Source organism: Drosophila innubila (assembly GCF_004354385.1).
Source record: "Drosophila innubila isolate TH190305 chromosome 2L unlocalized genomic scaffold, UK_Dinn_1.0 4_B_2L, whole genome shotgun sequence".
Lineage (NCBI taxonomy): Eukaryota > Metazoa > Arthropoda > Insecta > Diptera > Drosophilidae > Drosophila > Drosophila innubila.
In genome coordinates this window covers 9,893,324-9,919,619 of record NW_022995372.1, presented here as the reverse complement: position 1 = coordinate 9,919,619, position 26,296 = coordinate 9,893,324, and the positions used below count along the sequence as shown (strand labels likewise).

Genomic DNA, 26,296 nt, shown 5'->3' with positions numbered 1-26,296 from the left:
CAACCCCCACTACCATTACCACCTACCCCTACCCCCTACACAGCTAAGAGCAGCACCCACCCTTGATGCATCCCGTTATGCTGCTCATGATGTGTATGATGAGAGGGGTCTACGGATTTTGGGTTCCGCCGGACGCTTCGTAGCTTTTAATTTTTTTCTTTTTTATTTTAAAATTGTATAAATATACTTAATGAATTTGCATTGCGTTCCAAATTCTTTTTATTTTGTTGCTGTTTTGGAAACAGTAATCAATTTGAATTGCAATAAATGCATATTTTTACTATTTATACATAGTATATACTTATGCATAACTGTAAGTTTTGAGCTGCGTAGTATTAGTTATTGTGGGAGAAGTCTTATCTTATCTGAAATGTATTTGGTATGTCATGAATGGGTTACGATTGTAAAGTAGCCAAGATTATACTTCATGTCTGATGATGTCTCTTTAATCTACTAACAAGCCAATACAAAGAATTTATGTGAGTCATAAGAAATGAGCAAATTTTTTATCTAGTTTATCATGTAAATTAATCAAAAATATATATGAAAAATGAAATAATTGAATAATTTGAATAAAAGTATTAAATTAACTGCTTTAAAGATTGTGGAATACGCATTTAAGAAATATATGTTTGTGTACGAGTAATGCGATAAGAAACAGTCATGAATCATTCCATATTAAATTGCAAATGTGGAACTAACTTAATAAAATGTTATCTTCTTCTAAAAATGTGTAGATTAACATTTGTAGATACCTTAAAGTATATCAATGTATTATGGCAAATTTAAAAGAAATCGAACCGTTTTTATTGTGAATATCTACCAATTTTAAATTTTCTTCTGATATAAAGATATTTTCTTACTGTTCCAATATCATTTTTTAAGGAGACTTATAAAGACTTAAATATATTAAGAAAAATTTTGAAAACAATTAATTATAATAATGATATGATAATAATATGAATGGTATTAGCCAGTAAAAATTCATCTACCGATTTGTATTTCTATTTAAAGCCTAAAATTTAATCACCACTTAAAACACATTACTAAATATCCTTAGAATCCTTATCCTCCCCACAACAACATCTACACAGAAAACACACATGATAATATTAGACATCATCTTGGAATATCCTACTTATATAAGTTTATTTTTTATTTTAACAGAAAATGGAGCGACAGGGGAAGATGGAGCTGGCGGCAAAGGAGCGGGAGTCGCAACGCTTGCAGCTCATACCCAAGAAGTGGAATCGTCGCGAGGAATATGAATTTCTACGAGTGCTCACAGGCTACGGCGTTGATATGCAACTGAGCACGCCCATGGGCGTTAGCAGCGGTAACAGCAGCCACAGTCCGGACTGGACCAAGTTCAAGCAGATGGCACATCTGGAACGTAAGAGCGATGAGACCCTCAGTGATTACTACAAAGTCTTTGTGGCCATGTGCAGGCGACAAGCGGGACTTAAACTCAGCGAGAACGAGCGAGGACTGGAAGGTATCATCGAGGAGGTGGAAAAAGAGCATGCCAAGCTCATACTTGATCGCCTTGAGTTGCTGGCCAAACTCCGAGAAGTTGCACGAAATCCACAGCTCGAGGAGCGTCTGAAACTGTGCGCAATGAATGCAGATACGCCGGATTGGTGGGAGCCAGGACGTCATGATAAAGAACTGATTGCCGCAGTGCTGAAGCATGGTCTTTATCGCTCGGAGACGTTCATCTTTAATGATCCCAACTTTAGTTTCTCCGAGTCAGAGAAACGTTTCATCCGCGAGCTCGAGGCACAAATACAGCGCACCATCAAATTGGAAGCCTTCAATGCTGAGGCTGAAAAGACGGCAGCTGCTGAAAAGGCAGTAGCAGCAGCAGTTGCAGCAGCAGAAAAAGCTGCGGCAGCGGCTGCAGTAAAGAATGAAATCATCGATCTGGATGATGAGCTGCTCACCACAGAGAGTGTCATCAAGAAGGAGACACCACTGAAGGCGGAGGTAAAGCCCGAACAAAGCGCTGAGAAACCCGAGACGGAAGACAGCACAGAGCAGGAAAAGAGTAAATCTGCTGAGAAAGCAGCAGATGATGTGGAAGTTATTCCAACGGAGAATGCAGAGAAGGAAGCGCTGAGCGAAGCAAAGCTGCCCAGTGAAGCCGAGAAGGAATTACCCGCTGACAAGGAAGCTGAAGTCGAATCGGAGGCTAAGCCGAAGGAGAGCGAAGAGAAAATGGATGTGGATGAGCCCATTGCAGAGAATGGCAACGAGAAAGATGCTGCCACAGAAGCAGATGCCACAACCGAAAGCGAGATGTCAAAAACAGTTGCAGCTGAAAGTGAAGCATCAACTGAAGAGAAAAAGAGCTGTGAAAAGGAGGAAGAAACTAAGATGGAAACTGAAGCAAGCGCCGAGAAAACAGCTGAGATTGAGGACAAAGAAGTCGCCGAAGTGGTGACCAAAGAGAAAGAAGAGGCTTCAGCTGTTAAAGCTGAAGCTGCCGGCGAGGAAACTGCTGCCGTTGAAGCTGTCAAAGAATCCTCCACAGAGATTGAGAAGGAAACAACAACAGTCTCTGAAAGCGAGGCCAAGAAGACCGAAGTTGAGGAAGTCACTGAAGTAACTGAGGAGAAAGCCGTCTCTGCGGAGCCGAAGATCAGCGAAAAGCAGCCCAGTGAACAGGAGATCCTCGATCTAGTTGCTGCACCCACCGATCCCGATGACGATGAGGTGATGAAGGAGAAGGAAAAGGCCGTCGAGGAGGAGTGCAAAAAACAGGCTGCCGAATTGAAGGCACGCTTTCCAGATCTCGAGGTTATTCAACCGGCAGCTGTCAAACAGCAGAAGCTGGAGAAGCCCAAGCTGGAGATGTGCATGATACGTTGGTTTAAGGACTTTGCCCTGGAACGTCGCATTGCCCACATCGTTTGCTGTGTCGAGAGCAACAAGTGGCCAGTGGACAAGCATTACAGTGCCTTTGCCGGGTGCAAGGGTGCCACAGACCTCAACATTGCGTTGCACGAGTCCATTCCCCATCTGAACAGCATCGAGCGACGTTCCACGACGCCAGATGTCATCACCATCACCACGGATCAGGGTGTGACCAAGCATCTGCAGGCCTCCCAAATGCAACAGGTGGCAAGCAACGCCTCCGTCTCGGCGAGCAACGTCTCCTCCGTGATGCCCACGGTGAAGACGCCAACAACGACGCCAACGACGTTGCCAGGTCTCGATGCCAACAGCATCAATGCTGCTGTTGCTGCCGCTGTGGCAGCTGCTGCAAGTGGCGGCAATGCCACATCACTGTCCGCCCTGCTGCCGGGCATGTCCCTCAGTGCGGCAACTGCGGGTGCAAATGCAGCGGCCGTAAATGCGGCAGGACTCAATGTTCCCAGTGCGGTTAGTGGCGTCTCCAATGCAGGCAAGAAGCGAAAGCGACACATCGCCATCGATGTGGAAACGGAACGCGCCAAGTTGCACGCTCTGCTCAACAGCTCATCGAGTAAGTAGAAAACTGCAATATAGATAAAAATATATATTAAGTATCAGGAATAAGAAATGATTTGGATATGCAATAAAAACTTTTTTTACCCGATACCAAAAGTGTATAAGAGTAATATAATTCAGAGGCAATGTATGTTACAGGTAGAAAAAAGAAAACATCTAGAGATCTAGTTTTGTACTAATACGATAATTCTCTACACAGATATATGTATTCTGTTTTACTTCCTCATTACAGCCTAAATTAGAAAAGCAATATAAGACATGTGAACTTGTTTAAAATATAAGGAGAATATATAGAACCATCCTCATCCTCTCATAAAAAAAAGATTAAATTATTCCTGTTATTCCTTTTACTTTCCAAGATTTGTTGTTCTTATCTTTACTATTTTTATGATTATCTGCATTATGTCTTTGTTACTGAGTATCTCACCGTTGAGCAGACTCTTTTATTCCGTTCTTACTTGTTGATTAACTAACCTCTTTAACAATCAACACCTTTAACTAATTTCCAACTTCTCTTACTTTTCTTCCATTCCCTAGTGGCACCCAAAGACTGGGAAAGTGAAATAGCCAACATGGAGGCATTGACGGGCTCATCAGGTCGTCGTGGAGGCTCAGCTGCAGCATCGGCAGCTGCCTTGAGTGGCATGCAACCGCCGCCGGCGCATCAACATGCCTCGCTGTCCCGCCAATCCTCTGGACAGTTTAATAAGCCCGCGGTGCCGGCACTGAAAACGCCGCCACCTTCAATGGGAGCACCCATGGATTTGTCTTCCAGGTGCGTAGCAACAATCCAAGCAGTTGCAAGTGCAAGATTTCTAACTCGTATCTTTGGTTCTTCCACAGCAGCCTGCCCAAAATGAACATGACTGAGATGCTCAAGTCGGTGTCCAACGCTGGTGCCATTGATCTCAGCGAGGTGCAGGACTTTTCGATGCCCTCCAAGAAGTCAAGTGTGCATGCGGCGCTCAGTTCCGCCTTTCCCTCAATGGGGGGCAGCAAGAGCAAACTGGATGACACGCTTAACAAGCTGATGAAGAAGAACAATTGTGTAAGTAAAAAATGGAGAAGAAATTTTCAAATGAATGAAATTAATGAATCTTTTTCGTTTTGCAGACCATTGAGGAACCTGTGATTGGCAAGGAGAAGAAGCGCAAGAAGCTGGATGAGATTGTGTTGGGCTTATCGGCGGCCAAGGAGCAAAAGACTTTCCCGGATCCATCGCTGCCGTCATCGAAGAAGCCACAAATACCGCCGAGTGTGTCTGTGACACCAGCGAATCTTCAAGCGCCAAGTCAACAGCAATCGAATCAGAAACCCTTTACTATCACTGTTACCACAGTGCCCGGAAGTGAGTTTGAGTCTCTGCGCTTTTATTTCTAATACCAAGGCGACAAACCTAATGCAACAACAACAACAACTAAACAACAATCGTATCCTTTCTTTTTCTGCAGAGTCCAAGAGCGGCGGCCAAGGCAGCGGAAGCGGCGGTGGCGCCAACAGCTCCTCGGGAAGCGGCCTGAGTGCATTGCAAAATATGACAATGGGCGGACTGTCGAGCAAGGACAGTCTGAATGCATTGTTGGCCCAAACGATGGCCAACGATCCACAAACGTTCCTCAAGCAACAACAGAAGATGATGCAATTCCTGCCGCCGGCTCAGCGCAAAGCCTACGAGAATATGTTGGCCGAAATGGAGCAGGCCATGAAGCTCAGCTCGAAATTCAATTCGCCACACGATGTCAAGGTCAACAAATGGCTTTCGGACATGAGCAGCCCCCTGGGGGATCAACTGAGCATTGATTATGTTGGTGCCGGCAGCGCTGCTAGCAACAGCAACAGTCGACGTGGCAATCGACAGCAGAGCAGCAGTTCAAGTGCTCAACAAGCAGCAAATGCAGCGCAATTGCAAAAGCAACAACAACAGCAGCAACAACAACAACAGCAGCAGCAACAACAACAGCAACAGCAGCAGCACCAACAACAGCAGCAACAACAACAACAGCAGCAGCAGCAACAACAACAACAACAATCCATGTCGGGTCCACTTGGTTTAACAGGCGAGGAACCCGTGCCCGTGATCAACAAGCAGACGGGCAAGCGACTGGGAGGAAACAAGGCGCCACAACTGAAGCGCCTCATGCAGTGGTAAGTTGTAACCTCTTTATCAGAGTGGTTCCAGGAATGTATAACAACCGCTTTTGATTGTTTTGCATTTCGGGAACACCTCTGTATAGCCTCTCTTTAAAACACAATTTATGTACCTTCGTTTTTACATATTCTTTCAACTATTTAAAAGTGATAATTTGTTGCTTGAGCAATTCTCAATAAAAGTTTTCAAAAATTTATTTAGAGTTCTACTAATTTATAAAATTACAATATATATGACTAAAACAATTTTAGTTTGATGTTATGATGATACTTAACACATGATAATAGAGAAATTTATAAAAGAGACAAATAAAGTACATAGTTTTGTAGTTGAAAGATGTTGTTAAAGCCAAGTTAAAATTAACACATTTACTAAATGAATTAAATCTGTTTTAGGCTGACGGAGAATCCCAACTATGAGGTGGATCCCAAGTGGCTGGAACAAATGCAGAATCCTATGTCCGCACCATCACCAAAACCGAGTGTTAGCGCCATGGACAACAGCGGCAGCTATGGCTCCAAGTCGCATGGTGGACGACCCTCGTCGAACTCCAGCAATGCCTCCTCGAGCAGTCACACCCAGCAACCAAGTGCGGCTCAGTCTCCCGCGGGCAATTCCAGTGGTTCCTCAAAGAAATCCTCACGTCAATCGCAATCGGCGGCGGCGTTGGATCAGGCGGCATTGCAATTTGGTTCCCTGGCCGGTCTCAATCCAAGTTTGCTGGCCAATTTGCCCGGATTAGGTGCATTCGATCCAAAGAATCCGCTGGCTGCTTTCGATCCGAAGAATCCGCTGCTTTCGATGCCATTTGGGGCAATGCCCGGCATGGGCAGTCTGCCCGGCTTGGGTAATCTCAACAATATGAATCTGTTTGCCAGCTTAGCCGGCATGGGTGGGTTGGGTAATCTGGCTGGAATGGATGCCCAGTCGCTGGCTGCGCTCATGGCTGCTGCGGGTCCAACACTTGGCGGCCTTACAGGCAGCACAGGTGCGGGCACCGGCAAGAGCCAGTCGCAGTCCAGTGCTGGCGGCAATTCCTCCAGCGCCTCATCCACCTCAGCCGCCAACAAGAAGAAGCAACAACAGAACGAGGCGGCACAGATTGCAGCGGCCGCTGCAGCCGCTGCCGTTGTCAATAGCGGAGCAGCTGGTGGATCATCGGGTGGTGGCAAGAATGCGAATGCCGCCTCTGCAGCACAATTGGCCGCCGGCTTTCCATTCCTCTTCCCCAATCCCTCGATTTTGTATCCACCCATGGGTCTGGGTGGCCTCAATCCATATTCCTTGGGCTCCAGCGGATTGGGTTCCGCCTACGATCAGCTGGCACAACAATATAACCTGCTCAATGGCGTGGCCACATCCTCGGCAGCGGTCACCGGCTCCACACAGTCCTCCAAATCGCATCAGTCGCAGTCGAGCAAGTCGAGCAACTCCCGTTCCGCATCCAATTCGGCGGCCAACTCAGCGGCCAATCTGATGAACGCCATGGCCAGCATGAGCGGCGGAACTGTGACGACGCCCTCGTCCAGCTCCAGTCGCAGTCGCCAGAGCAACAGTCAACGCAACTCGGCAGCATCGGCGACTCCAAGTGCCGCCGATATGGCGCAATTGTCCAGTTTGTTGATGCCCGGCGCAGATCCTCATCTGCTCGAGTCGCTCAGTCGCATGAGCAGCATGGATCTGGCCCAAGCGACACGTCTGATGAGTTCCCTGGGCATGCCACCGATGCCCACGACCAGCAGTTCCAATAGCACCAGCAGCAGCTCCAGCGCTGCCAGCAAACGTGCCGCGGCTGCAGCTGCAGCCAATGAGGCATCCGCCAAGGAGCAACAAAAGTGGTTCGAGAGCATAGCACGCGGTGCTCTGCCCACGGATCTGGCTGCATTGCAAGCCTTCTCGCAGGGTAAGATGCCCACAACGTCCTCGGCCGGCGGTACCTCGAACAGCGGCGGCGGCTCCTCCTCCTCCGGCAGCAAGAGTTCGAAATCCACCTCAGCAGCAGTGGCAGCAGCAGCTGCAGCTGCCGCTGTCCAGATGCCACAGATACCCGGCATGTCCAGTGAATTCTCCCAGGCGCTGCTCGCCGAGATGGCTGCCCAGGCGATGGCTGCTGCCGGCGGTTCGTTGCCACTGAGTGGACCTGGTTCACTGGCCAGTCTGGCAGGACTCACGGGAGGTGCCTCGTCCTCAGCTGGCGGAAGTGGCAGCAGCAGCAGCTCGGCTGCAAAGCGACAACGTGAGCAGGATGCGTTTAAGCAACAAATGGATTTCTATACCAAGTCGCTGGGTTTGGGATCGGGCATCTCGTTGATACCGACATCTTCGGCCAGCAGCAGTCTTAATGCCGCCGCTGCCTATGCCGCTGCCCTGGATGCCGAGCAACTGCAGCAACAACAACAACATCATCAGCAGCAACAGCAGCAACAACAACAACAACACAAATCGAAGCGTGCGCGCAGCGAGTTGCATCCAACAAAGGATGAGCTGACAGCTGCCGCCTTGGCCGCTGGATTGCCACTGAATTTGGGTGCCAGCATGAGCAGCATTGAGAAGAGTCTGCGTGGTGTCTCCAGCTCAAGCAGCTCCTCAACTCCGGCGCCCACACCGACTCCGGAGCAGGACAAGGTGACGCTGACCCCTCTAAATACGAGCTCAAGTGCGGCAATTGCGGCGAATCTGCCCTCGCAGACGACCATCACAATTGCACCGCCCATTAGCAGTGGTGCGAGCACCAGCAGCGAACGTTCTGAGCGCAGCGAATCCCGCATCTCTCTGACCATCACGAATGCGGCAGATGCCGCCAAGTTGCCGCCTCCCTACGAAGAGGCCGACGAACTCATCATTCAGCCCATCCTAAAGAAACCAGCAGCGCCCAGCAGCAGTCATGGTGGCAGCGTTGAGGATCTGGATGCCAGTGGGGGTGGTGCAGTGGCCAATTTGAGTGGTTCCAGCAGCAGCAGCTCATCGGCGGTGGCTGCAGCGGCGGCAGCTGCTGCAGCAGCCGAAGAGAATCGACGCTCATCGAATCGCCTGAAACGTCCACGATCTGGGACAGAGCATGGTGGCGCCTCGGCAGCGGAGCAACCGCCGGAAAAGCGACGAGAGCTGCGCTCCACGCGACACACACGTCAATCGGCGGATGCGGCAACGCTGAATCTGTCAGCGGGCAGCGAGTCTGAGGAACGGAATGAATGAGTAAAAAGATGCTCCTAGCCAAACGACAACGCTCCTCCTCCTCCTCCTCCAGCGGGCGTTCGAACCAGACAAGGCAACAAAAGCAACAACAACAAGATGAATCATAAAAATGAAAATAACAAAATGAATAAAAACCAAAAGCAAAAGCAACAAAAAAGGAAACAGTTGGCGGTGGCCACAAGCAGGTGCCGCACCAGAAATGCCAATCGAGGAGAAACAACAACAACAACAGCAACAGTAACAGTAACAACAACTACAACAAGAAACGCACGCAAATTGAAATCAAGGCGAAATGTAACGAGTTCGAGAATGATGACTAGAACGAGTAAAAGTACGAGTACGAGTGCGAGTACGACTACGAGAACGAGAACGAGTAAAAGTAAAAGTGCGAACGCGAAAGCGAGTACGAGAAGTACGAGTAGTAGATCCCTTAAGCTTAAAGTTGTGTAAATTATAAGTAAACCATTAAATATATAAATATTTATATACATATATATATATATATAGTATACATCTATATATATACATCTATATATATACATGTGTATGTAGCGGGTAGGAGGATATTAAGATATTGCTGCTGTGCCACAACTGCTGTTTGCACTCTCTTGGCATCTGTCTGTCTGTCTGTCAGCAGCAACGAACACTGCTGCAACAACACTCGTTGCCGCCACACACACACACAGTTGCCAATAGTTTTTGACACAGATAACTGGCCAAATTTATCTGTAGGAATCCTCAGCTGACAGGGAATTCGGCGGTGCAACAACAATCAAGCCTCACACTGCTGCAACTAATGTGGGGCAGGTTGGAGTTGCAAGTCGGTTCTATACATTAACGAGTAAATTAAAAAAGCGCTTATAATTTAATTGTAACAGGAGGGCAGCGAGAGAGAGAGAGAGAAGAGAAAATGGGAGATTTCAGCTGCTGCACTCGCTGCCCCGTAGAAAAGAAGAAGAGTATCGGTTTAAATTATTGCAAATTATTATTGTAGCTGATAAGCAAATGGAAAAAAGATTGTTTCAAAAAAAAAAAAAACAAGCAAACAAACTTAAACAAAAAAATAATTATGAAAAACAAATTCGATTGACAAACACACACAAACACATACACATACATAGCTACATATATACACCTATTATTATGTATACACATATATAGATATATAGGATTAATTGGGTTCAATGCTGTCGTCCTTCACAAGAGTTAATCTTAATCACAAAAAAAAACAACAACAAATGATAAACCTGTACATATTTTAGTATCTTTAAAAGGCTCTCGTGTCACTTAAACGTTCTCTGGCACATCAGATCGGATCAGATGATGAATTCTCTCATTTTTAACTACACTCTGTTTTTCTTTAGATTATTATTGTAATTTTTATTTAATTGTGTGTGCATGTAAACCCAGAATCAGCATCATCTCCACAACAAATGTCTCTCACACTTTTGTCGTCCTGCCTATGTTATATTTGTGTACTCGCGCATGTCCTATATCTATATATATACATACATATATATATATATATATACATACATACTATATATATATATATATATACATACTTACTTACTTTATATATACATACACTGACATTGTCATTGTCAAATCGCTTTTAATTTTAATCATGTAATTAGTGAACAATTTATATTATTGCATAAGTTTTAATTTGTATTTTGTACGTTTTTAAAAATGAAATTTTTGTGTACTTGGAACGTAAACGAAACCAACCAACAATCAGTAAACAAAATTTACAACAAAAACGCAAAAATGTTTATTGAAGCAAATTGAGAAAAACAAACAGAATTTTTTTTAATTAAATCAATAAATTCTTATGTATGTATGTATATGCAATTGGCGCGATTATTATGGCGACTGGCCCGAGAAAGAGCATAAATATATATATAAATTTAAAATTCATACACTATATAAATCAAATGGAAATACTATTTTGTTTGCACTTTGATCCATTCAACAAAAAAAAAAAATAACAATTTAAAAAATAAAAATACCGTAAACAGTTGCACCAACAGATAAGAGCAAATAACAATTTAAATTAGAGATGCTAAGTATAAATCTTAATAAAAGTATGATAATTACAACACAACTACAGCAACAACAACAAGATAAGTATATGAAAAATAAATTTCCAAAATTACAACAATAAATTGGTTTTTTATTCGCATCGATGAGAATAATTGTTCTATATTATATTTGTTTACTCAAAAGCAATATAAATGGAAGTATAATTTAGCAGGTCTTAATTAAGGAAAAATATCAGATACTGAGAAACCAAGCAAACTTCTCAAAACACCAGGTGGACAGGGGTTTTAATGGGCAATAGCTAATTTAAATATTAAACAATGGGACACTTAAACAGTCACTCCAACAGCATTAACTGAACTCAGCTGAGAGACTCAAAATTTCCACTCTAACTCTTTTAGTGTGGCTCAAAAACAATTTCGTTGATTGCTGATTGAGTAATCGATCGTTAAAATTAAAAGTTTGCCATTAGAGCCTGTGTTAATTTGATTATACAGATATATCTGTATTTTACTTTTGCAACTTTTCACAAATATTCCAAACGAGACCGTAGAATTTTTTTATATATTGATTTATTCACAGAATTTGAGTTTAACTTAGTAAGGGACAACAAAAACTGCTTTAAGCATTGTGATAAACAAAGATTTTCAATAAATTGACATAACTTAGCTAATTCTAATTGATACGTACGCAAAGTTTGAAATATCGTTGAAAACGCAGTTTCTAATGTTTTGTTTTTACCACTTGCTTAAGGCAATCGGGGGGAATATGGGGGTGGCGGAAAAAGAACTTACAATAAATACAAAAAGTACAAATATGTTTAATATACAATGTATAAATCTGTGTATTAGAAATTAAAGCACTTCATCAGCAACGCCCCTGAATGCCAATTACCAAAGGGGCGTCACATCGACACGATAGTAAACTTTGAGTCTTAATGGCTACTGCTAAATAATTTGCGCATGCTTCGCCGTTGGCTTCAATTTCATATATTTTTGGCCTTGTTCCTATATATAGTTCAAGAACATGGATCGCTCTAATGCCTCCTCGAAGAGTTCTTGATTTCTTCGCCTTTCCTCCGGCGTCAGTTCACGGAGTTCGTCAAAGCCATCATCTGAATAGGCAGTTTCCTCATTCTCCCCGGCAGCGGGCTCTTCACCAGCCGCAGGCGGAAGAAGTGGCTCGCCAATAATGTGGCGTATGTCATTGGGCAGCGCTTCAGATGCCTTCAGTTGAAGGTAGATGGCCTCAGCAGTTTCCAGAGTACGTTTCAAATCGATTGCGCCGGTTAGTTCGTTGACATGTTTCAATATTTCAGTGAATTCGTATTTTCTATCGATAATCAAATTTGTCTCCTGATCCAGTATGGCCACGGAGACGAGCAGATGAAAGTTTGGACAAGGCAAACGTGTCCACAGGCATTCCCACAGCTTGAGAACATCATCGTTGTTGAGTTCCCGTTTGTACCACACGAGAAGCCAGCGAAAACAGAAATACATGTTGTCTGAATCATGACTGCACATATAGTTAAAAAGCGGCGCATTGGCCACCTCGAGCAGACGGCGCAGCTGGGAAAATTGTGTCTTCATGCCAGCCTGATCCATGTCGAAGTTGGTGAACACCATGTCCATGAAGCCGACAAAACACCAAAACGCATCCACTTCATTCACTTGGATCTCCAATATGGGTGCCAACAAATCCGACATACCTTGCACATATCCCAAATCAAAGTTGTACATCACATAGGTCATCAGTATACCCTGTAACAGTGCCAGATTGGGGTTATCCTCACCGGCGAAGAACTGTTGTGATCGGTCTGTGCGCTTAACATCCTTCTCTATTTGACACTTGCGATCCCGATAGCCGCTAAAGTTCGCCTCTTGCAGTTGGGTCATGGCCAGCCATTGAGCCTTCATTTTGTAGTACTCGACAGATTTTTGTTTGCGCCTCTCAATGCGCTCCAGTGCCGTGTCACACCATTGATAATAGTTTAGCAAATACTTCCAGACCTCTGCTCGTAGACATGGCACAATGCCACCGCGAAAGATGAGCTCTTTGATACGAGCGCTGTCCGAGATGCGTCCGTCGGGCGTTTGGAACTCTAACCACTGCGTCTCATTCAGCGGCAGTCCTGCAAGTATACATAGATTTAGTAAAAGCATTCCTATATGGTCTAAATTATTGTTCATTACCGCGGTACACGCTCTGACGAGCTGGTAAATTGTTAACTATTTTCTCGTCTTGGGCATTGAGGTTGTCCAGCTCGCTATCCGCCGGCGATTTGTCAGCGCTCTCGCCGCGACTCTGACTGTTGGAGGAGCAGGCGCTGTTGGTGCTGCCACTTAGCTTAATGAACTGATAGTTATCCGGTGAAGTCTGTCGATCGCCTTGTATTAAAGTGCTTGGACGGGACTTTGGGGAGCGTTGAAACGATGGCTGTACATAGTCCGGTATGGTGCCCAGAAAGCCAACCAATTTATTGGGCAACCAACTTTCCCGAGGCAATTGGCTGGCCTTGATCTCGCCAATGTCCAGTTCAGCAAATGTTTTCTTTAGCTTTTGATTCTCCGTGTTCAGTATGGCATACTGCTCGCCTCCGCTGCGACTCGTTTCCGAGCTCTCGATGATATGCTGCTGGCGCATGGAACGCACAAAGAGATCTGCATTGCCGTGTTGAAAGAAGAACTCACAGTGCACGCCGTTATCGGATTTACGCAGGATACGTATGATCTGCCCACGATCTCGCACCTCAACGGCAGCCAAATCATCCAATAAGGCGCGCATGATGCGAGCACGACCTGGCACCGCATTCCCATTGCTACACAAGTCAGCTGGTTTAGTATTGAATGCGCTGCACTCGGAGGTTGTTCGGGTCCGACCCGAAATTCTGTCTACCAGCGCCCAGTCCCCCTGATCCTGGCTGTCGTCGGCAATCATTATGCTATCATTGGGCTGCCATTCCAGGTAGAGGCGGCGACGCGGCAGACTGTACTCCACCAGGGACAAGGAACCGCTTGTGTTCATATCGGCAATGTGTTCCGCATTAGCCTTCTTCAGCAGTACTCCATCGTGAGTGCACAATAGCTGCAGTGAAACAATATCAATTATCAAATTGGGCCAAGTCAACATGAGTCAGCCAGTCAGCCAGTGCGAGTGAACAAAGACTTTGGCAGCGACGTTCAACTTACGTTACCAGTTCCCTGGGGTGCATCGGATTCTGCTCCTCCGTTGGATACTATATCAGCGCTCTCTTGGGATTCCGTCAGAACGCCCAGCTGAATCTGCTGGCAGCGCTCATAGCGCACCGATTCGTTCATAGCAATCAGCCGTATACTTTTTCCGATGGACCAATAAAATTTTCAGCAAATTATTACGTTCTAGATATAAACAATTCAATTTTCCACCAATTTAGGTGTGCACACACTCGGAATGTAGCCATGCCAACTTGCCTTAAATAAAACTAACTGAACACCGATACATTCGCGCAAATGCACTTTGTAATTATTTGTTTAATTTGTTAAATTTAAGCGAAATGATTAACAACAATTAACTTATGGGTTTTGTGGTTTTGTTGAAGTAAGTAGTCATCATAGCCTTGAGTTTATTTTCCAAATCGGTTTAAAAGATAACGGTCAATAAAAAACATTTAACCCTTGTGTATTATCAAGAACAACTGAATCAAGTTTCTTGCAGTACTGCCAAACTTTCATTATTTATTCATTTTTTAAATAACTTTTATAATAACAGAAATAACATTTTTTGTTAGCAAAATTTATTATATTTTTAACTTTTGTTAGACTAGTTATTATTTATTATTATAAATCTATCCTGTCTTAACGGTCAAGTTTTGGTAGCACTGGGTCCTTGTGCATGTGTCAAGAAAAATTCTGAAATGACATGCGACACAAATGAAATACATATAATCGCATCATGGCCACCGACCAACCAATTGATCGAGAGCGAAAGTAAATATGTACTCTACATGCGTGGCATATGACACTGTCTGGTCAACTTGGCTCTAGGGTAGTGTATGCCGGAACTTGCACGTTTAGTGATTATTTGAAAATAGGCATTATGTATGTGCCACATATTTTTCTCAAGTTTTGTAAATAGATTAAAAGTGCCCCATTCGTGTGAGGAGTGTGAATTTTCATTTTCCGAAGTGCCGTTGCCGATGCCGACGACAATGACAAAGCCGAACGACAATCTCAATACCGACGAAATTGGTACGAGCATTCGAAAACATCTTTGGCAGTTTTGAAAATTGAACGAGCATTCAGTTTGCAATTTGCGAGTACGCCGATCCAAACGTTTCGCCGTGTTTTTTTTTTTTTAGTTTGTTAATTCAAACATTTTATAATACAGATTAAAACTGTAGATATTTACAGGTGGGTGAATTTATCCATGGTTAACCACTCTCCTAACCCACTGTGCCCCGGACCTTTGAAATACTCGTCGTTTTTTGGCAATGTTTTCTATTTAAATGTCATTGGAGTAGCGAATGATCAATTGAGAAAAACAGATGAATTAAATAATGATAAACAAGTCGATTGTTCTTTTGTGTTATGTTACGATTATATAACTCGATGCTAGCAAAAATACTAAAAGAGTGTCAAAAACAATTCAAAAATTAACCGACAATTAATGCGTTTTTAAAGGGCCACAGATAGCACATAATATCTGTGCGTCCTTTTTTTTGAAATTATGTAGCTGAGAAGCGTAAACAGATTTATGTATAAATAAATATACCTTGTATGTATATAAGGCATACATATATGTACATATGTTAAAAAAAACATGGTCATTTTATCAATGAAACTGAGAGCTGTGACAATATTAAGAAATTCAAATTTGATCCTGTGCAGTTTTTATGATCTATGTATTTTACACGCAATATTTTAATACATCGAATTTTCGACTTGACGCCCTTTACATCTGATATTCTGAGTTTACATTGCTGTGATCTGTTCTCATTTAATCGTGTGATATCTAACGCCAGTTCTCTCACACACACACACACACGCACACACATGTGTACACACTCTCTCAATCTTTGTCTCTACCGAATTGTTTTTCATTTATCGGGTAAAACAACGGCAACAAAGCAAAAAACATGAATATTTTTCGGCGTTCGTGGACAAAAATAGCGCCACCCACCTAAAGTTTTGAAACTGAATTGCCTTACAGCGTGTATGCGAGTATTTCGTCCGATTGGCTTAATTAGGATGAGCAATAACATGGGGTGGGGGATGATCATATATTTTAAATTCCATTTCATTTGATTTTTGAATTTATTTATACTGCGCCTGCAGTGCTTGCAACATGGAGAAATCGTGTCGCCCCAAACGCAATCGTCGTCACAGCAGGTAAGAGAGTTTATAAAAAACCGAATGATCCCAGATATACAACTATTTACTTCTAGACGTGCTTGGCCTCCAGAGGACGATCTGCACCAACCACGAGCTGCCAAGCGTCTGTTTACGCCGGATATTAAGCGCATGCTCAAGGATTGGCTGATACGGCGACGCGAGAACCCGTACCCCAGCAGGGAGGAGAAGAAACAGCTGGCAGTAGAGACTGGCTTGACGTATACACAGATCTGCAATTGGTTTGCCAATTGGCGGCGAAAGCTAAAAAATTCGGAACGTGAAAGGGCAAAAAAGTCGTGGGGTCATCTTATCAAGAACTACAATCACAATGCTCGAGGGAATGTGGAGCAGTTCAGCATCTCGTCCGAGGACAGCATTTGGGAAGAGGACATGCGACCATGTGTGGCTCTCGATGATGACGATGCTGACGAAGACGACGAGCTGTCCAGCCGCAGTACGGGCAGTGATGGCAATGGCAACAATGCCTCCTCCTGCTCCGCACCATACAAGCCCAATTTCTACGTGGAGTCGGCTTCCCTGCCAGATCGCACGCAAAGCGACCATCTGCCCATGTTGTCAACAATTCCTCCAGGCAAGGCAAAGTATAAGCAGCAGATGATGGAGAAATATCTGCGGGATAGCAATGCCCTAGATGGCAATATGACGACAAGTGAGGTGACAGCAGGTGACTCAAATGGCACCCAGCTCAACAAATGGCTGGAAAGCGCGGCCCGATTTACCCCAGACAGGCACAATTATCACATCGAGTGGAATATGAGCAGGTAATTCACATGGCTTCACTTCATTTCATGATATCACTTCATTCTGAGAACGACTTTGCTTTACAGGCACAAATGCGGCGGTCAGGAGCGATCGTGTGTGCAGAACCAGTTGCTGTTCACTAGCGATGCCACCGCAGTGGCACGTGGTGAGCGTTGGCTGCTGCATCACAAGGATGAGCTAGATGCTGCTGAAGCATTGGCCAATCTGGCTTTTAACTGCCGACAGCGCTGTCACCATATGACTCCAACGATCAGCTCCTAGGCCTAGACGGAACTGGACAGGACAAAAAACGGACAGAACAGGCCAGTGACGCCATCATTCCAGCAGAAGATTCAAGCCGTTGGAAAAGTGCAATCTAGTTATAGAACCAGTTTAAGTTCTAATTTAGTACGAAAGACAAATGAATATTATTTGCTGTTATTATTAGAATTATTAACAAGTTACAAGTTACGTCGTCTCCTTTGGGGTCTCCTTCTCCGCCTCCGCAGGAACATCGCCCTTGGCATGCACATCCAGCACCTTGACCAGATTAACCTGATGTGCCTGCAGTTGTTGCACCACATTGCCAGCAGCCATGTTCAAGGTCTGCACCAGTTGCGCCTGGGCCACCTGCAAGCTGGGCATCTGAGCAAAGTCCATCAGCTCGTTGCGACTTAGCAGCTTGCTTTCGACAATGCCACCCAAGAGCACCATCTGTGGCACCTTCCTTGTAATGCGTAGCATGGCGTTCACTTGCTGCTGATTCGGCGAGAAGACAATGCAGTGATTGGAGTGAAACAATGGCATAATGGCCTCGTAGGCTGTGCCAACGACAGCCTGTCCAATGATCTTCCGACCGTAGGACTTTAGATGCATGTTTTGCTTATGCAGCTGGACGCGCACTCGGAACACATCGTCGGCGCTAATGGAGTTCAAATGGAAGACGGCCACCAGCTGTGAGTGGTCCAGCCAATTGCGCACTTCCCGCGCCAATATCGCATTGTAGGGATTCTCCACTTGCGTCGCCGTGCGCTGTGTCCGTGACTGAAAACAGGTCAGCGCCTTTGGTGGCTCCTCATATTTGGGTTGTGTGACGGCAACAACACGTGCACGTTCATAATGCGGCTGCTTGGGTCGCTGTATGTTAATCTTACCGCGGTAGCGCAGGAACTGCAGCAAAGGTGATCGGGCCGATGTTAATGGCAGACCTGCGACGTTGGGTAAATAAATGAATTGTATAACCGCTCAGCTGTTGTTCTCCTGGCAATGAAAGTCACGAATTGAATGTGTTTTCTACACCTGAACTTACTTTGTTGTATCAGATTGGACATATCTGCGGGCAGGTGTTGGTCTCGTTGTTCACTTTTAATTCACTAATATCTTATTATCTTATTAATTATAAATAAATTGTTACAAAAAATCGTCTGCCTTTTTGTTGATTTATTCGATATTTAGTACACACAGGGGTGATATTACCAATTTTATCGCTGCTCTAAAATTCCCAAAATTGACAAACAGCTGTTTTTTGAAAGGCGTTGCCACCTGGCAGTGCAAAAGTTACCGATAGTTTGAATGTCTGGCAGCCTTTCAGTTGAAAACAATAAACTTTTATTATTTAAATATTTTTCTCAATTTTAAAGCCAGATCTTTTAATATGATTGCAGAATTTTGTCGAATTTAGGACGTTTTATTTTAGAAGATCCCATTTCTTTCTTCACCATCAGAAGGATTCGAGATTGTTGAATTGGTTTGTCATTAAATTTCAAAAATTCATTAATTTCAAAAAAATAAAAAAACGTTATGAAAAACCCACCACTAAACTAAAAGCATATTTAAAATGAATGCTCAATAGTTCTATTTATATTAATAATGAAGGATGATTTGTCGCATTTCCCTAAAATTTATGACTAAATGCGTTCGGTTGTTTTTCAAATATAAAAACTTTCTCACATAATGCATAGGTATAGAATTTATTTAATTACAGATATAACATTAACATCTATATATATTTATGTGTTTTTTGTGTGTTTATATATATATATATATATATATATATATATATATATAGGCGGCATTTCGCTAATGGGTTTTTGGACTGATATCGGTCTATCGAACAGCCAAGAACTATGGTGATTAAACTGAAAGGGGAAAGGAAATTCAGGAAATAAATTAAGCAAATCGTTTAACAGAAAAAGTTTATTGAATTTGTTTATTAATTCACTTAAAAATAAGTGTAATTTTATCGGGTTCTTCATCAATTAACTTAAAAATAACTAAAAATGTCTTAAAACAATAGCGTTTCATCTGTTCTTGTTGTGTGTGTTACTGACAAAATGTTTACTTGCAATTTTACTTCTGAACTTTCTCATACTCGTATCTTTATCGTGTTATATAATGTACAGATTAGTTTTAAAACATACAACTAAATACGCGCTAAACACTAATTAAACTGTATTTACATGTACATGAATTATCGTTTAGACGCTAAATAATTTAAATATTTTACAGTTTCGTCACATAATTTACAAGTGGGCGTGAAAACGTTTAAGTTTAAGGAGTGTACAGAGGGTTTTCTTTTCATTAATTCATGCTTTTATCATTTATATATATGTATAATTGGTGTATATATATATACTGTATTCTGAATTGGGTGTCTGTATATTGTGTTAAATTTTTATAGTCAGCATCAGGCTTAAAATATGTGTGTGTGTGTGTATGTATATATATATATTTATATATATATATATATATATACGCTCTACGGCTACTGCCCTAGCAGTTTACAAAGTTTTGCGCTCAAAAACTGAACAATTTAAAATGATAATAACAATGGAAACACCGTCTGCTTGAAATAATTTCGTGCGCAGTGTTGTGGCAGTGGTGGTGTTGTAGTTTTTACTGTTGATGGATATCAAGCAAACAGGTGGAAAGTGAACAAAGAAATAGCACAAAAGCCAACAACAAAAAATTTCATTTCATTTGAGATAAAGATTAATTGTCATTGACTCACGCTCTGAAGAGTATAAAGCAACAAATAAGAAAACTTGTATCTAAACTTTAAAAAATATTTGGCTTAACATATTTGTTTATAATAATTAAATAGAGGTTAAATATGTAATTTATACGTAGGCGTATGCATGTATATAATTGTATGTATGTATTGTATTTGTATGGTAATTGTAGGAAAAAAGCCTCTGGGCGCATCTTTAAACCTAATTGTGCTTAACACAGCAGTTGGCGACAGGTGGCGCTCATGGCGTTCTTCGGGTCTATGCAACACACGAATCGCAGCCGCGTGCCACATAGAGCCGAGGAACAAATTGAAAATAATAGCGAATTTCTAGGGTATATGAAACACTTTGTTAAATTACTTAAATAGCGCGTCGAAACTTTGTAAAATGCGAGCAGTAACTGGGGTATATTTGTATGTTGTGTGTGTGAAGTAATTCACCAATCAAAAACTTAAACGTGTTTTGTGTTTCTTTTTTGTTTTTTGGGATAGTAGGTATATATGTATGTATGTATGCTTGTATGTATGGTAGTAGTAGTACAGTAAACAGTTAGGATTTTAAGCTTTTTTTCACATTCCTTTTGTTTTGTTTTGTTTTTCTTTCATTTTCATTTTAAAATAAGCAAAAATAAAAACTTTCTTGAGATCAAACTTAACGATACTTTGCAAGCTTTCAAAAAGTCGGTAAATTATTATGTATTACAGAAATAAAATAAAGGCCGACAGATATTTTTGCATTTGAGTTGTTTGTTGTTTACGTTTTGCATAAGTTTGTATCTTATTTTGGGTCTTGGGAGGTTTGAGGGTTTGAGGGGGTCTCTGTAGAAGTGTGGTTTTTCGTTTTTGTTTTGGATTTAGATTTAGAGTTACGAATTTACATTGGATCGTGATAGTTGTTGCCAGTTAATCATTTGATCTACTGAACTGTATGAGTTTGGCCTCAAATATGATCTTATTGTTTTCTTGCATTTATTTAATTCAATAAAGTTTGCATTTTCTTCTTTACTTGTTTGTTTTTTTTTTGCCTTTTGTTTTGTTTCTTTAAACTTGATTTTTCTTCTTTCAATCTGTCATCGTTTAATCGCTATTTAAAATTACTTAAAATACTAGAAGAGCGTAACTTGTTTTGCTTGTTGTTGTTGTAGTTGATAGTTGTTGAATTATTGGTTGGTATTCAATTGTTTGTTGTTTACTTTACATGTGTTGTTTGTCTCAGTTATTCAGTTGTTGTTGTCGGTTTGTTTAATCATTGCCGTTGGTTGTTGTTTGACGTGGTGTGTGTATTTGTTGTAGATCTGGTAGAAACCACCGCCTGGTTAGACGGTGGCAATGACAATCAATAGGTGCGCCAATTCGGCAACACGATTCTTGAGATCGGGCGCAGCACGCTCCAGATTCTCATTGGCAAAATCACAGGCTGGGAATATATGGACGACATAGGCAGCTTGTTCGCTGCCCGGCACGGGAATGTTTACAATGCCAGCGGCCATCTTCTGTTGCAAGTAGGTGATGAATCCGGTCTGTAGATTACGCGAATGTTGCAACACATCTGCATGATCGCGTCCACATGGCAATGCCAGTAGCATGCAATGCTCCGTTTTCACCTGCAAATTAAGAGCATCAATTAATTTTCTGCACTATAGTATGTGAAATTAAAGAGATTGATTTACATACCTGCATCTTTTTGGCAACTCCCTCTAGCTGCGTCTGCTCGAGACGCATGCGCTGTGCAATGCGCAACAAGGGCGTTGTGCTCTCCGCTAGACTTGGCAACGAGGCGCGCGCCACATCTGGATTGCCATGCACAAAGTGCATTTGCACCGCAGCCTGATCGGTTTTCAGGGCCAACAGACCTTGCCACATGACCGGATAGCGTTGCAACAACGTGACCAGAGAATCTCCTGGTGGTGGTGCCATTGTTGGTGGCGGTGCTTGTTGCTGCTGGGCTGGCAACTCCATGCCGCCGTGCATCACAGATGCCGACATATGCTGCTCCTGTTGTTGCTTGGCTGTAAATTGTAGGCGGGAATTGTGGCAAGTGTGAGTCATGGCAGTTGCAACTGGTCGATTGGCCTTTAAGTACTCACCAACTGCTGCTGCCATGGAGAGACGTTCATTTTCACGCTCGCGTTGCTCACGTTCCCGCTCTAAAAGCTTCGCCTGACTGGGATGTAGACTATGCGGACCTGGTTGCACCGAAACGGATACCGACGCACCGCCGCTAATGTAGGGACTGCCACTAGCAACTGACGGCGGAGGTGGCACCACAACACTTATGGAAGCAGCTGTTCGATGTGCCGGCGGTGGCTCCAACTGAATGCCAGCACTCTCATAGTAGCCACTACGTGTGGCCATATCGCTAAAGTGAGCGTGTGGAATGCGAGCATTGTGCACATACACCTGAGCCATTTGTGGTGAGTCTGTGAATAGAAATAATAATCAGATATTAATAATTTAATCCACGTTATTTTTTTTTAAATAACTTACCCGCTGCAGTGCGATCCTGTGGACTCTGAAGACTGTGTGGCACGGCAATGGTGCGTGGTGGTCCGCTGCCAGGACGACGCAGCTCCAGCGGTGGACTGTTGCTGATCATCTTGTCATCAAAATCAGCGCTGTTGCGCATCATGTGATGTTGGTAGAACATGGCAGCCACTCCACGATAAGCCGTTTCATTCTGCAATTGCAAGTGTGAGATAAAAGAATCATATTAGAAAAATGCTGCTGCAATAACAATCGAATCTGTTGAACAATTGCTAATCGGCGGGATTTGGGTTACGCTACTTCAAAGTTCCGCATGTAAAACTTGTGCATTACCGGTGTTATGGGCGATGCCTGCTGATGAGCTGGCGGCGGACTTTGTGTTCGCCTTCCGCTCACATACGCGCCCAGATCATGCTGCGTCCATTGGGGTTAGCATTTTAAATTTTAGTACAAGACAAGCAATTGTTTAATTGTTAATTTAATTTTAAATATAATAGTAGATAATTATTTCTGTTACTTAAAGTGATTTTTTGGTCACTATAGGCAAGTTCGACTGCATATCTAAGGGTGACATTCAAAAAGGAATTTGAACTTACCATGCTGGCGTCGAATGGAGGCACGCCGGGCATACCAGGTGGCAGGACCAGCGGCGAGACACGTGGTTGTCCCTGCGGACTAATGTTGGGTATCGCGGTGCGCATAACTGTAACGAATTGAATTGGATTAGTGGACAGATATCCATTGATTGACTGCATTTGCGACTTACCTGCAGTTGGATTGGGCTGTTGTCCTGGTTTCATGGGTGGCGGACTGCCAACACTTCCCGGCAGCATTTGACCCGCCGCCTGCAGACTGTGCACCACAGGATTGGGTTTGCTAGGTGGCGGCGATGGTGTCAATTGATGTTGTTGCGGTTGCAGATGCGCTGCTGGTTTTGGTTGCAACAACAGTCCGGGATGCGATAACAACAGACTGTGCGGTGTCAGTTGCACGGGTGGTGAACCCTTCTGTTGCACCGGCTGTTTGTACAGCTGCTGTGCTTGTGGCTGATGTTGTTGTTGCGGTGGTGGCACATAACCAAAGTTTGGTTTGCTCAGCTGTTGCTGTTGTTGCGGTGGCAACACCGACGCCTTGGAGCTTACCACATGCAGTATTTGTGTATGCGCTGTTGGTGCTGCTGATGTTGTTGCCTGTTTGATGACCAGCGTTTGTTGTTGTTGCTGCTGCTGCAATGTTGCAACATTCGGTGGCTGCTGTGCAGCTGGAATTCTGGGCGAGTGTGGGGAATGCGCGTTTGGCGGTGGTATATTGACCAGCAGATGCTGTTGTTGCTGTTGTTGTTGCCCCAGCATGTGACGTGCTATGATGTTTGTCTGCAACAGCTGCTGATTGCCGGCGGCATCTGTGAGCAACATGTGCCCAGGATGAGGCTGTTGTTGCTTGTTGGGAGTCAGCTGTTGCTGCTGTTGTTGCTGCTGCTGTTGTTGTTGTTGCTGCTGCTGCTGCTGCTGCTGCAGGTTCTTCTCGCGATTCAACACATGCGCTTTTAGTGGCTGCGGTGGACGCACATTACTGTGCTGCGCATGTTGCAACACGGTAGTCAATGGATTAGGCTGCAACAACAACGGTTGCTTGTTAGGCAACGCATGTTGCTGTGACGCTAACGGTTGTGGTTGTTGCTGCTGCTGTATAACCAACGTAGGCTGCGTGGGCGTGGCATTGCTCTTGACAAGCACACTGATCGGTTTATTGATCAATGTTGCTGCCGCCTCCTGCACTTGCAACGGCAAGGGCTTGTTCAACGGTGTAATGGGCGTGGCAGGCGCGATAACTGTGGCGTTAATTTGCAGTTGCTGCTGCTGTTGTTGTTGCTGCTGCTGCTGTTGTTGCTGCTGCTGCTGCTGTTGTTGCTGCAGCTGCTGTTGTTGTTGTTGTTGCTGCTGCTGTTGTTGGTATGGATGTTGCTGCTGATGTGGCGGCACTTCGTTGCCGCTGTTCGCTGGCGCTGCTGCATTCGCAGCTGGCAAATTTCCCTCCTTTCCCTGTGGCATGCCCGCTGTTATGACACCCGTGACGGGATCGATTAAGGCCTTGCTTACCGCATCCGCTGCACCACCGGTGATCTTTTGCGATGCCGCTGGGGCAGCTGTCTGATGCATGGGCGGCATGGATGAGTTAATGGCCTGATAGGATTCTATTTCAGCAGCGGCAATTGCTTTCTTCTTTGGATGTTGAGGTGTTGGCTTTGAGACAGCAACAACAGGTGGCGCAACAGGTGGCGCAACAGGTGGCTCTAATATGATTGTTGCTGCTGTTGTTGTTGTTGCTATGGCTGCAACTGGTGTTGACGTTGTTGCTGTTGTTATTGTTGGTTCCTTGACATCCACCAGTGGTTGTTGCTGCTGCTGCTGCATTGTTGCTGGCGGCTCAACAACAACTGGAGCTGTTCCAACCGCTGTTGTTGCTGGCGGTGGCAGCAACAGTGGTGTTGCCTCTTCCTGCATGCTCGCTGGGGGCTCAGAAATTGTTTTGCGCTCCTTGGAACGTCTTGGTCTGCCCACAGCATTTGTTGTTTGTGCTGCATCCGCTTTCTTGGCCTGTGCATTGCGACCCGACCGTCTTGGCGGTGTCTGTGCGCCCTTTGGCAACTGTTGTTGTTGTTGTTGCTGTTGCAATTGCTGCTGCAACAGTTGCTGTTGCTGCTGTGTGTTGGTATTCCTCACAACATCCTCAATTATGTCATCCACAGTGCTGCGATCTTCTTTCTCCTGCAAACGTCGCGACTTTCGCGTGTTGCAAGACTCTGAGCTGTCTGTGTTGGGCTCCAACTGTGGGTGTTGTGGTTGTTCTAGTTGTTCAGGCTGTTGTGGTTGCGCAGGTTGCTGTTGTGGTGTTGGTGGTTGTGCTTGCTGCTCCGGTTGTGGCTCCAGTTCGCTGCTGTTTTTCACCTTGTTGATGGTCAAAAGTATACGAGGACGCGTATCATCAGCAGCTGCAGCTGCTGCAGTCACAGCAACAGGAGTGGCCTTTACCTTGGGCTCCGCATCTCCGGTATCGTCATGGAACTCGTAGATATCTTGACTGGAAGAACCGCTTGCTTGGGTCAATGCCTGATTGCGTGCCTTTTTCTCAGCCGCTGTGGGCACAGGCAACGGCAACACGGGCGTTGGCGTAATGAGGTCCTTCTGCTGTTGCTGCTGTGCGAGTTGTTGCTGCTGTGCAAGTTGTTGTTGCTGGAGCTGCTGTTGTTGCAGCAATAGATTGCGTGGCGGGCGTCCCTTGCGACCGCGTGTCACCGGCGCCGTTGTTGGCTTACGCAGACGTGTGTGCACACCATTGTCACCAGGTGAGAGGAGAGCACTCGCATCTGTTGGCGTCAATGGCAAACCAGCAGATTGCTTCTTGGCGCCACGTGGTTGTCGACCACGTTTAGCACCAGTGCCACGAGCGCTTGGCGGACGACCCACTGTGGCTGTTGTGGCAGCTGTTTTCATCGGCAATTGTCGCGTCTCCGTTTCATCCTCTGTATCATGATCGTTAGATGTTGCTGCTGTCACAACAACAGCTGCTGCTATTGCTGCGGCTGTTGTTGGTGGCGTTTCACTGACCGACGTTGCTTCGGCAACAGTTGGTGGCACCTCAATTGCTGGTTGTTGTCGCTTGCTTTGATTATCCTCCTTGGCAGCAGCTGCTGCTACATGATCCAGTTTCTTGATGACACTATCAATATTCACCTCTTTGGCGGACCAATAATCGCTGTCCACCTCCTTCGAGTCCTGCTCGATGAGCTCA

At 44.4% G+C, this 26,296-nt stretch overlaps 5 protein-coding genes across 11 annotated transcripts in view; 2 read left to right on the top strand and 3 right to left on the bottom strand.

Moving 5' to 3' along the window:
* Window positions 1–9,197, top strand: part of LOC117782156 (chromodomain-helicase-DNA-binding protein 7) — a 45,028-nt gene extending 35,831 nt beyond the window's left edge. For 5 of the 7 annotated variants that reach the window (XM_034619138.1, XM_034619139.1, XM_034619137.1 and 2 more), the window contains 6 exons: window positions 1,168–3,487; window positions 4,030–4,267; window positions 4,336–4,540; window positions 4,606–4,840; window positions 4,944–5,637; window positions 6,037–9,197. In XM_034619138.1, the coding sequence (XP_034475029.1) occupies window positions 1,168–3,487; window positions 4,030–4,267; window positions 4,336–4,540; window positions 4,606–4,840; window positions 4,944–5,637; window positions 6,037–8,836 (6,492 nt within the window). In that variant the 3' untranslated portion in view covers window positions 8,837–9,197. The remainder of the gene's footprint in view (window positions 1–1,167; window positions 3,488–4,029; window positions 4,268–4,335; window positions 4,541–4,605; window positions 4,841–4,943; window positions 5,638–6,036) is intronic. The other 2 variants (XM_034619140.1, XM_034619141.1) reach the window with 2 other exon arrangements.
* A 2,243-nt stretch (window positions 9,198–11,440) lies between these two features.
* LOC117782157 (TBC1 domain family member 15) lies at window positions 11,441–14,296 on the bottom strand. Its single transcript, XM_034619142.1, has 3 exons — window positions 14,068–14,296; window positions 13,072–13,963; window positions 11,441–13,010 (listed from the first exon to the last, which is right to left on the bottom strand). The coding sequence occupies exons 1-3, from the start codon at window positions 14,194–14,196 to the stop codon at window positions 11,887–11,889; spliced, it is 2,145 nt and encodes a 714-aa protein (XP_034475033.1). The 5' UTR covers window positions 14,197–14,296; the 3' UTR covers window positions 11,441–11,886.
* Window positions 14,297–15,155: 859 nt separating this feature from the next.
* Window positions 15,156–17,490, top strand: LOC117781438 (LIM/homeobox protein Lhx3). The gene is made up of 4 exons (XM_034618193.1): window positions 15,156–15,267; window positions 16,192–16,245; window positions 16,302–17,030; window positions 17,097–17,490. The coding sequence occupies exons 2-4, from the start codon at window positions 16,202–16,204 to the stop codon at window positions 17,290–17,292; spliced, it is 969 nt and encodes a 322-aa protein (XP_034474084.1). The 5' UTR covers window positions 15,156–15,267; window positions 16,192–16,201; the 3' UTR covers window positions 17,293–17,490.
* On the bottom strand, window positions 17,437–18,481 carry LOC117781439 (39S ribosomal protein L10, mitochondrial). The gene is made up of 2 exons (XM_034618194.1): window positions 18,320–18,481; window positions 17,437–18,218 (listed from the first exon to the last, which is right to left on the bottom strand). Exons 1-2 carry the CDS (start codon window positions 18,339–18,341, stop codon window positions 17,479–17,481), a joined length of 762 nt encoding a protein of 253 aa, XP_034474085.1. The 5' UTR covers window positions 18,342–18,481; the 3' UTR covers window positions 17,437–17,478.
* Window positions 18,482–19,191: 710 nt separating this feature from the next.
* The window catches only part of LOC117782291 (protein split ends), a 68,002-nt gene continuing 60,897 nt past the window's right edge, over window positions 19,192–26,296 (bottom strand). Inside the window, exons 8-13 of the mRNA XM_034619371.1 lie at window positions 23,271–24,003; window positions 23,101–23,207; window positions 22,508–22,697; window positions 22,108–22,440; window positions 21,695–22,029; window positions 19,192–21,624 (exon numbers count right to left, since the gene is read on the bottom strand). Coding sequence (XP_034475262.1) covers window positions 21,337–21,624; window positions 21,695–22,029; window positions 22,108–22,440; window positions 22,508–22,697; window positions 23,101–23,207; window positions 23,271–24,003 — 1,986 coding nt within the window. The 3' untranslated portion in view covers window positions 19,192–21,336. The remainder of the gene's footprint in view (window positions 21,625–21,694; window positions 22,030–22,107; window positions 22,441–22,507; window positions 22,698–23,100; window positions 23,208–23,270; window positions 24,004–26,296) is intronic.

Excerpts from the sequence above, each read along its gene's own strand:
- LOC117782157 (XM_034619142.1), bottom strand. The coding sequence starts at position 14,196 with ATGAACGAATCGGTGCGCTATGAGCGCTGCCAGCAGATTCAGCTGGGC. Across the intron at positions 13,964-14,067 it reads CACCCCAGGGAACTGGTAAC|CTATTGTGCACTCACGATGG; the intron begins GTAAGTTGAACG and ends GTTTCACTGCAG. Across the intron at positions 13,011-13,071 it reads TCGTCAGAGCGTGTACCGCG|GACTGCCGCTGAATGAGACG; the intron begins GTAATGAACAAT and ends GTATACTTGCAG.
- LOC117781438 (XM_034618193.1), top strand. The coding sequence starts at position 16,202 with ATGGAGAAATCGTGTCGCCCCAAACGCAATCGTCGTCACAGCAG. Across the intron at positions 16,246-16,301 it reads CGCAATCGTCGTCACAGCAG|ACGTGCTTGGCCTCCAGAGG; the intron begins GTAAGAGAGTTT and ends ATTTACTTCTAG. Across the intron at positions 17,031-17,096 it reads ATCGAGTGGAATATGAGCAG|GCACAAATGCGGCGGTCAGG; the intron begins GTAATTCACATG and ends TTTGCTTTACAG.
- LOC117781439 (XM_034618194.1), bottom strand. The coding sequence starts at position 18,341 with ATGTCCAATCTGATACAACAAA. Across the intron at positions 18,219-18,319 it reads GTCCAATCTGATACAACAAA|GTCTGCCATTAACATCGGCC; the intron begins GTAAGTTCAGGT and ends CCAACGTCGCAG.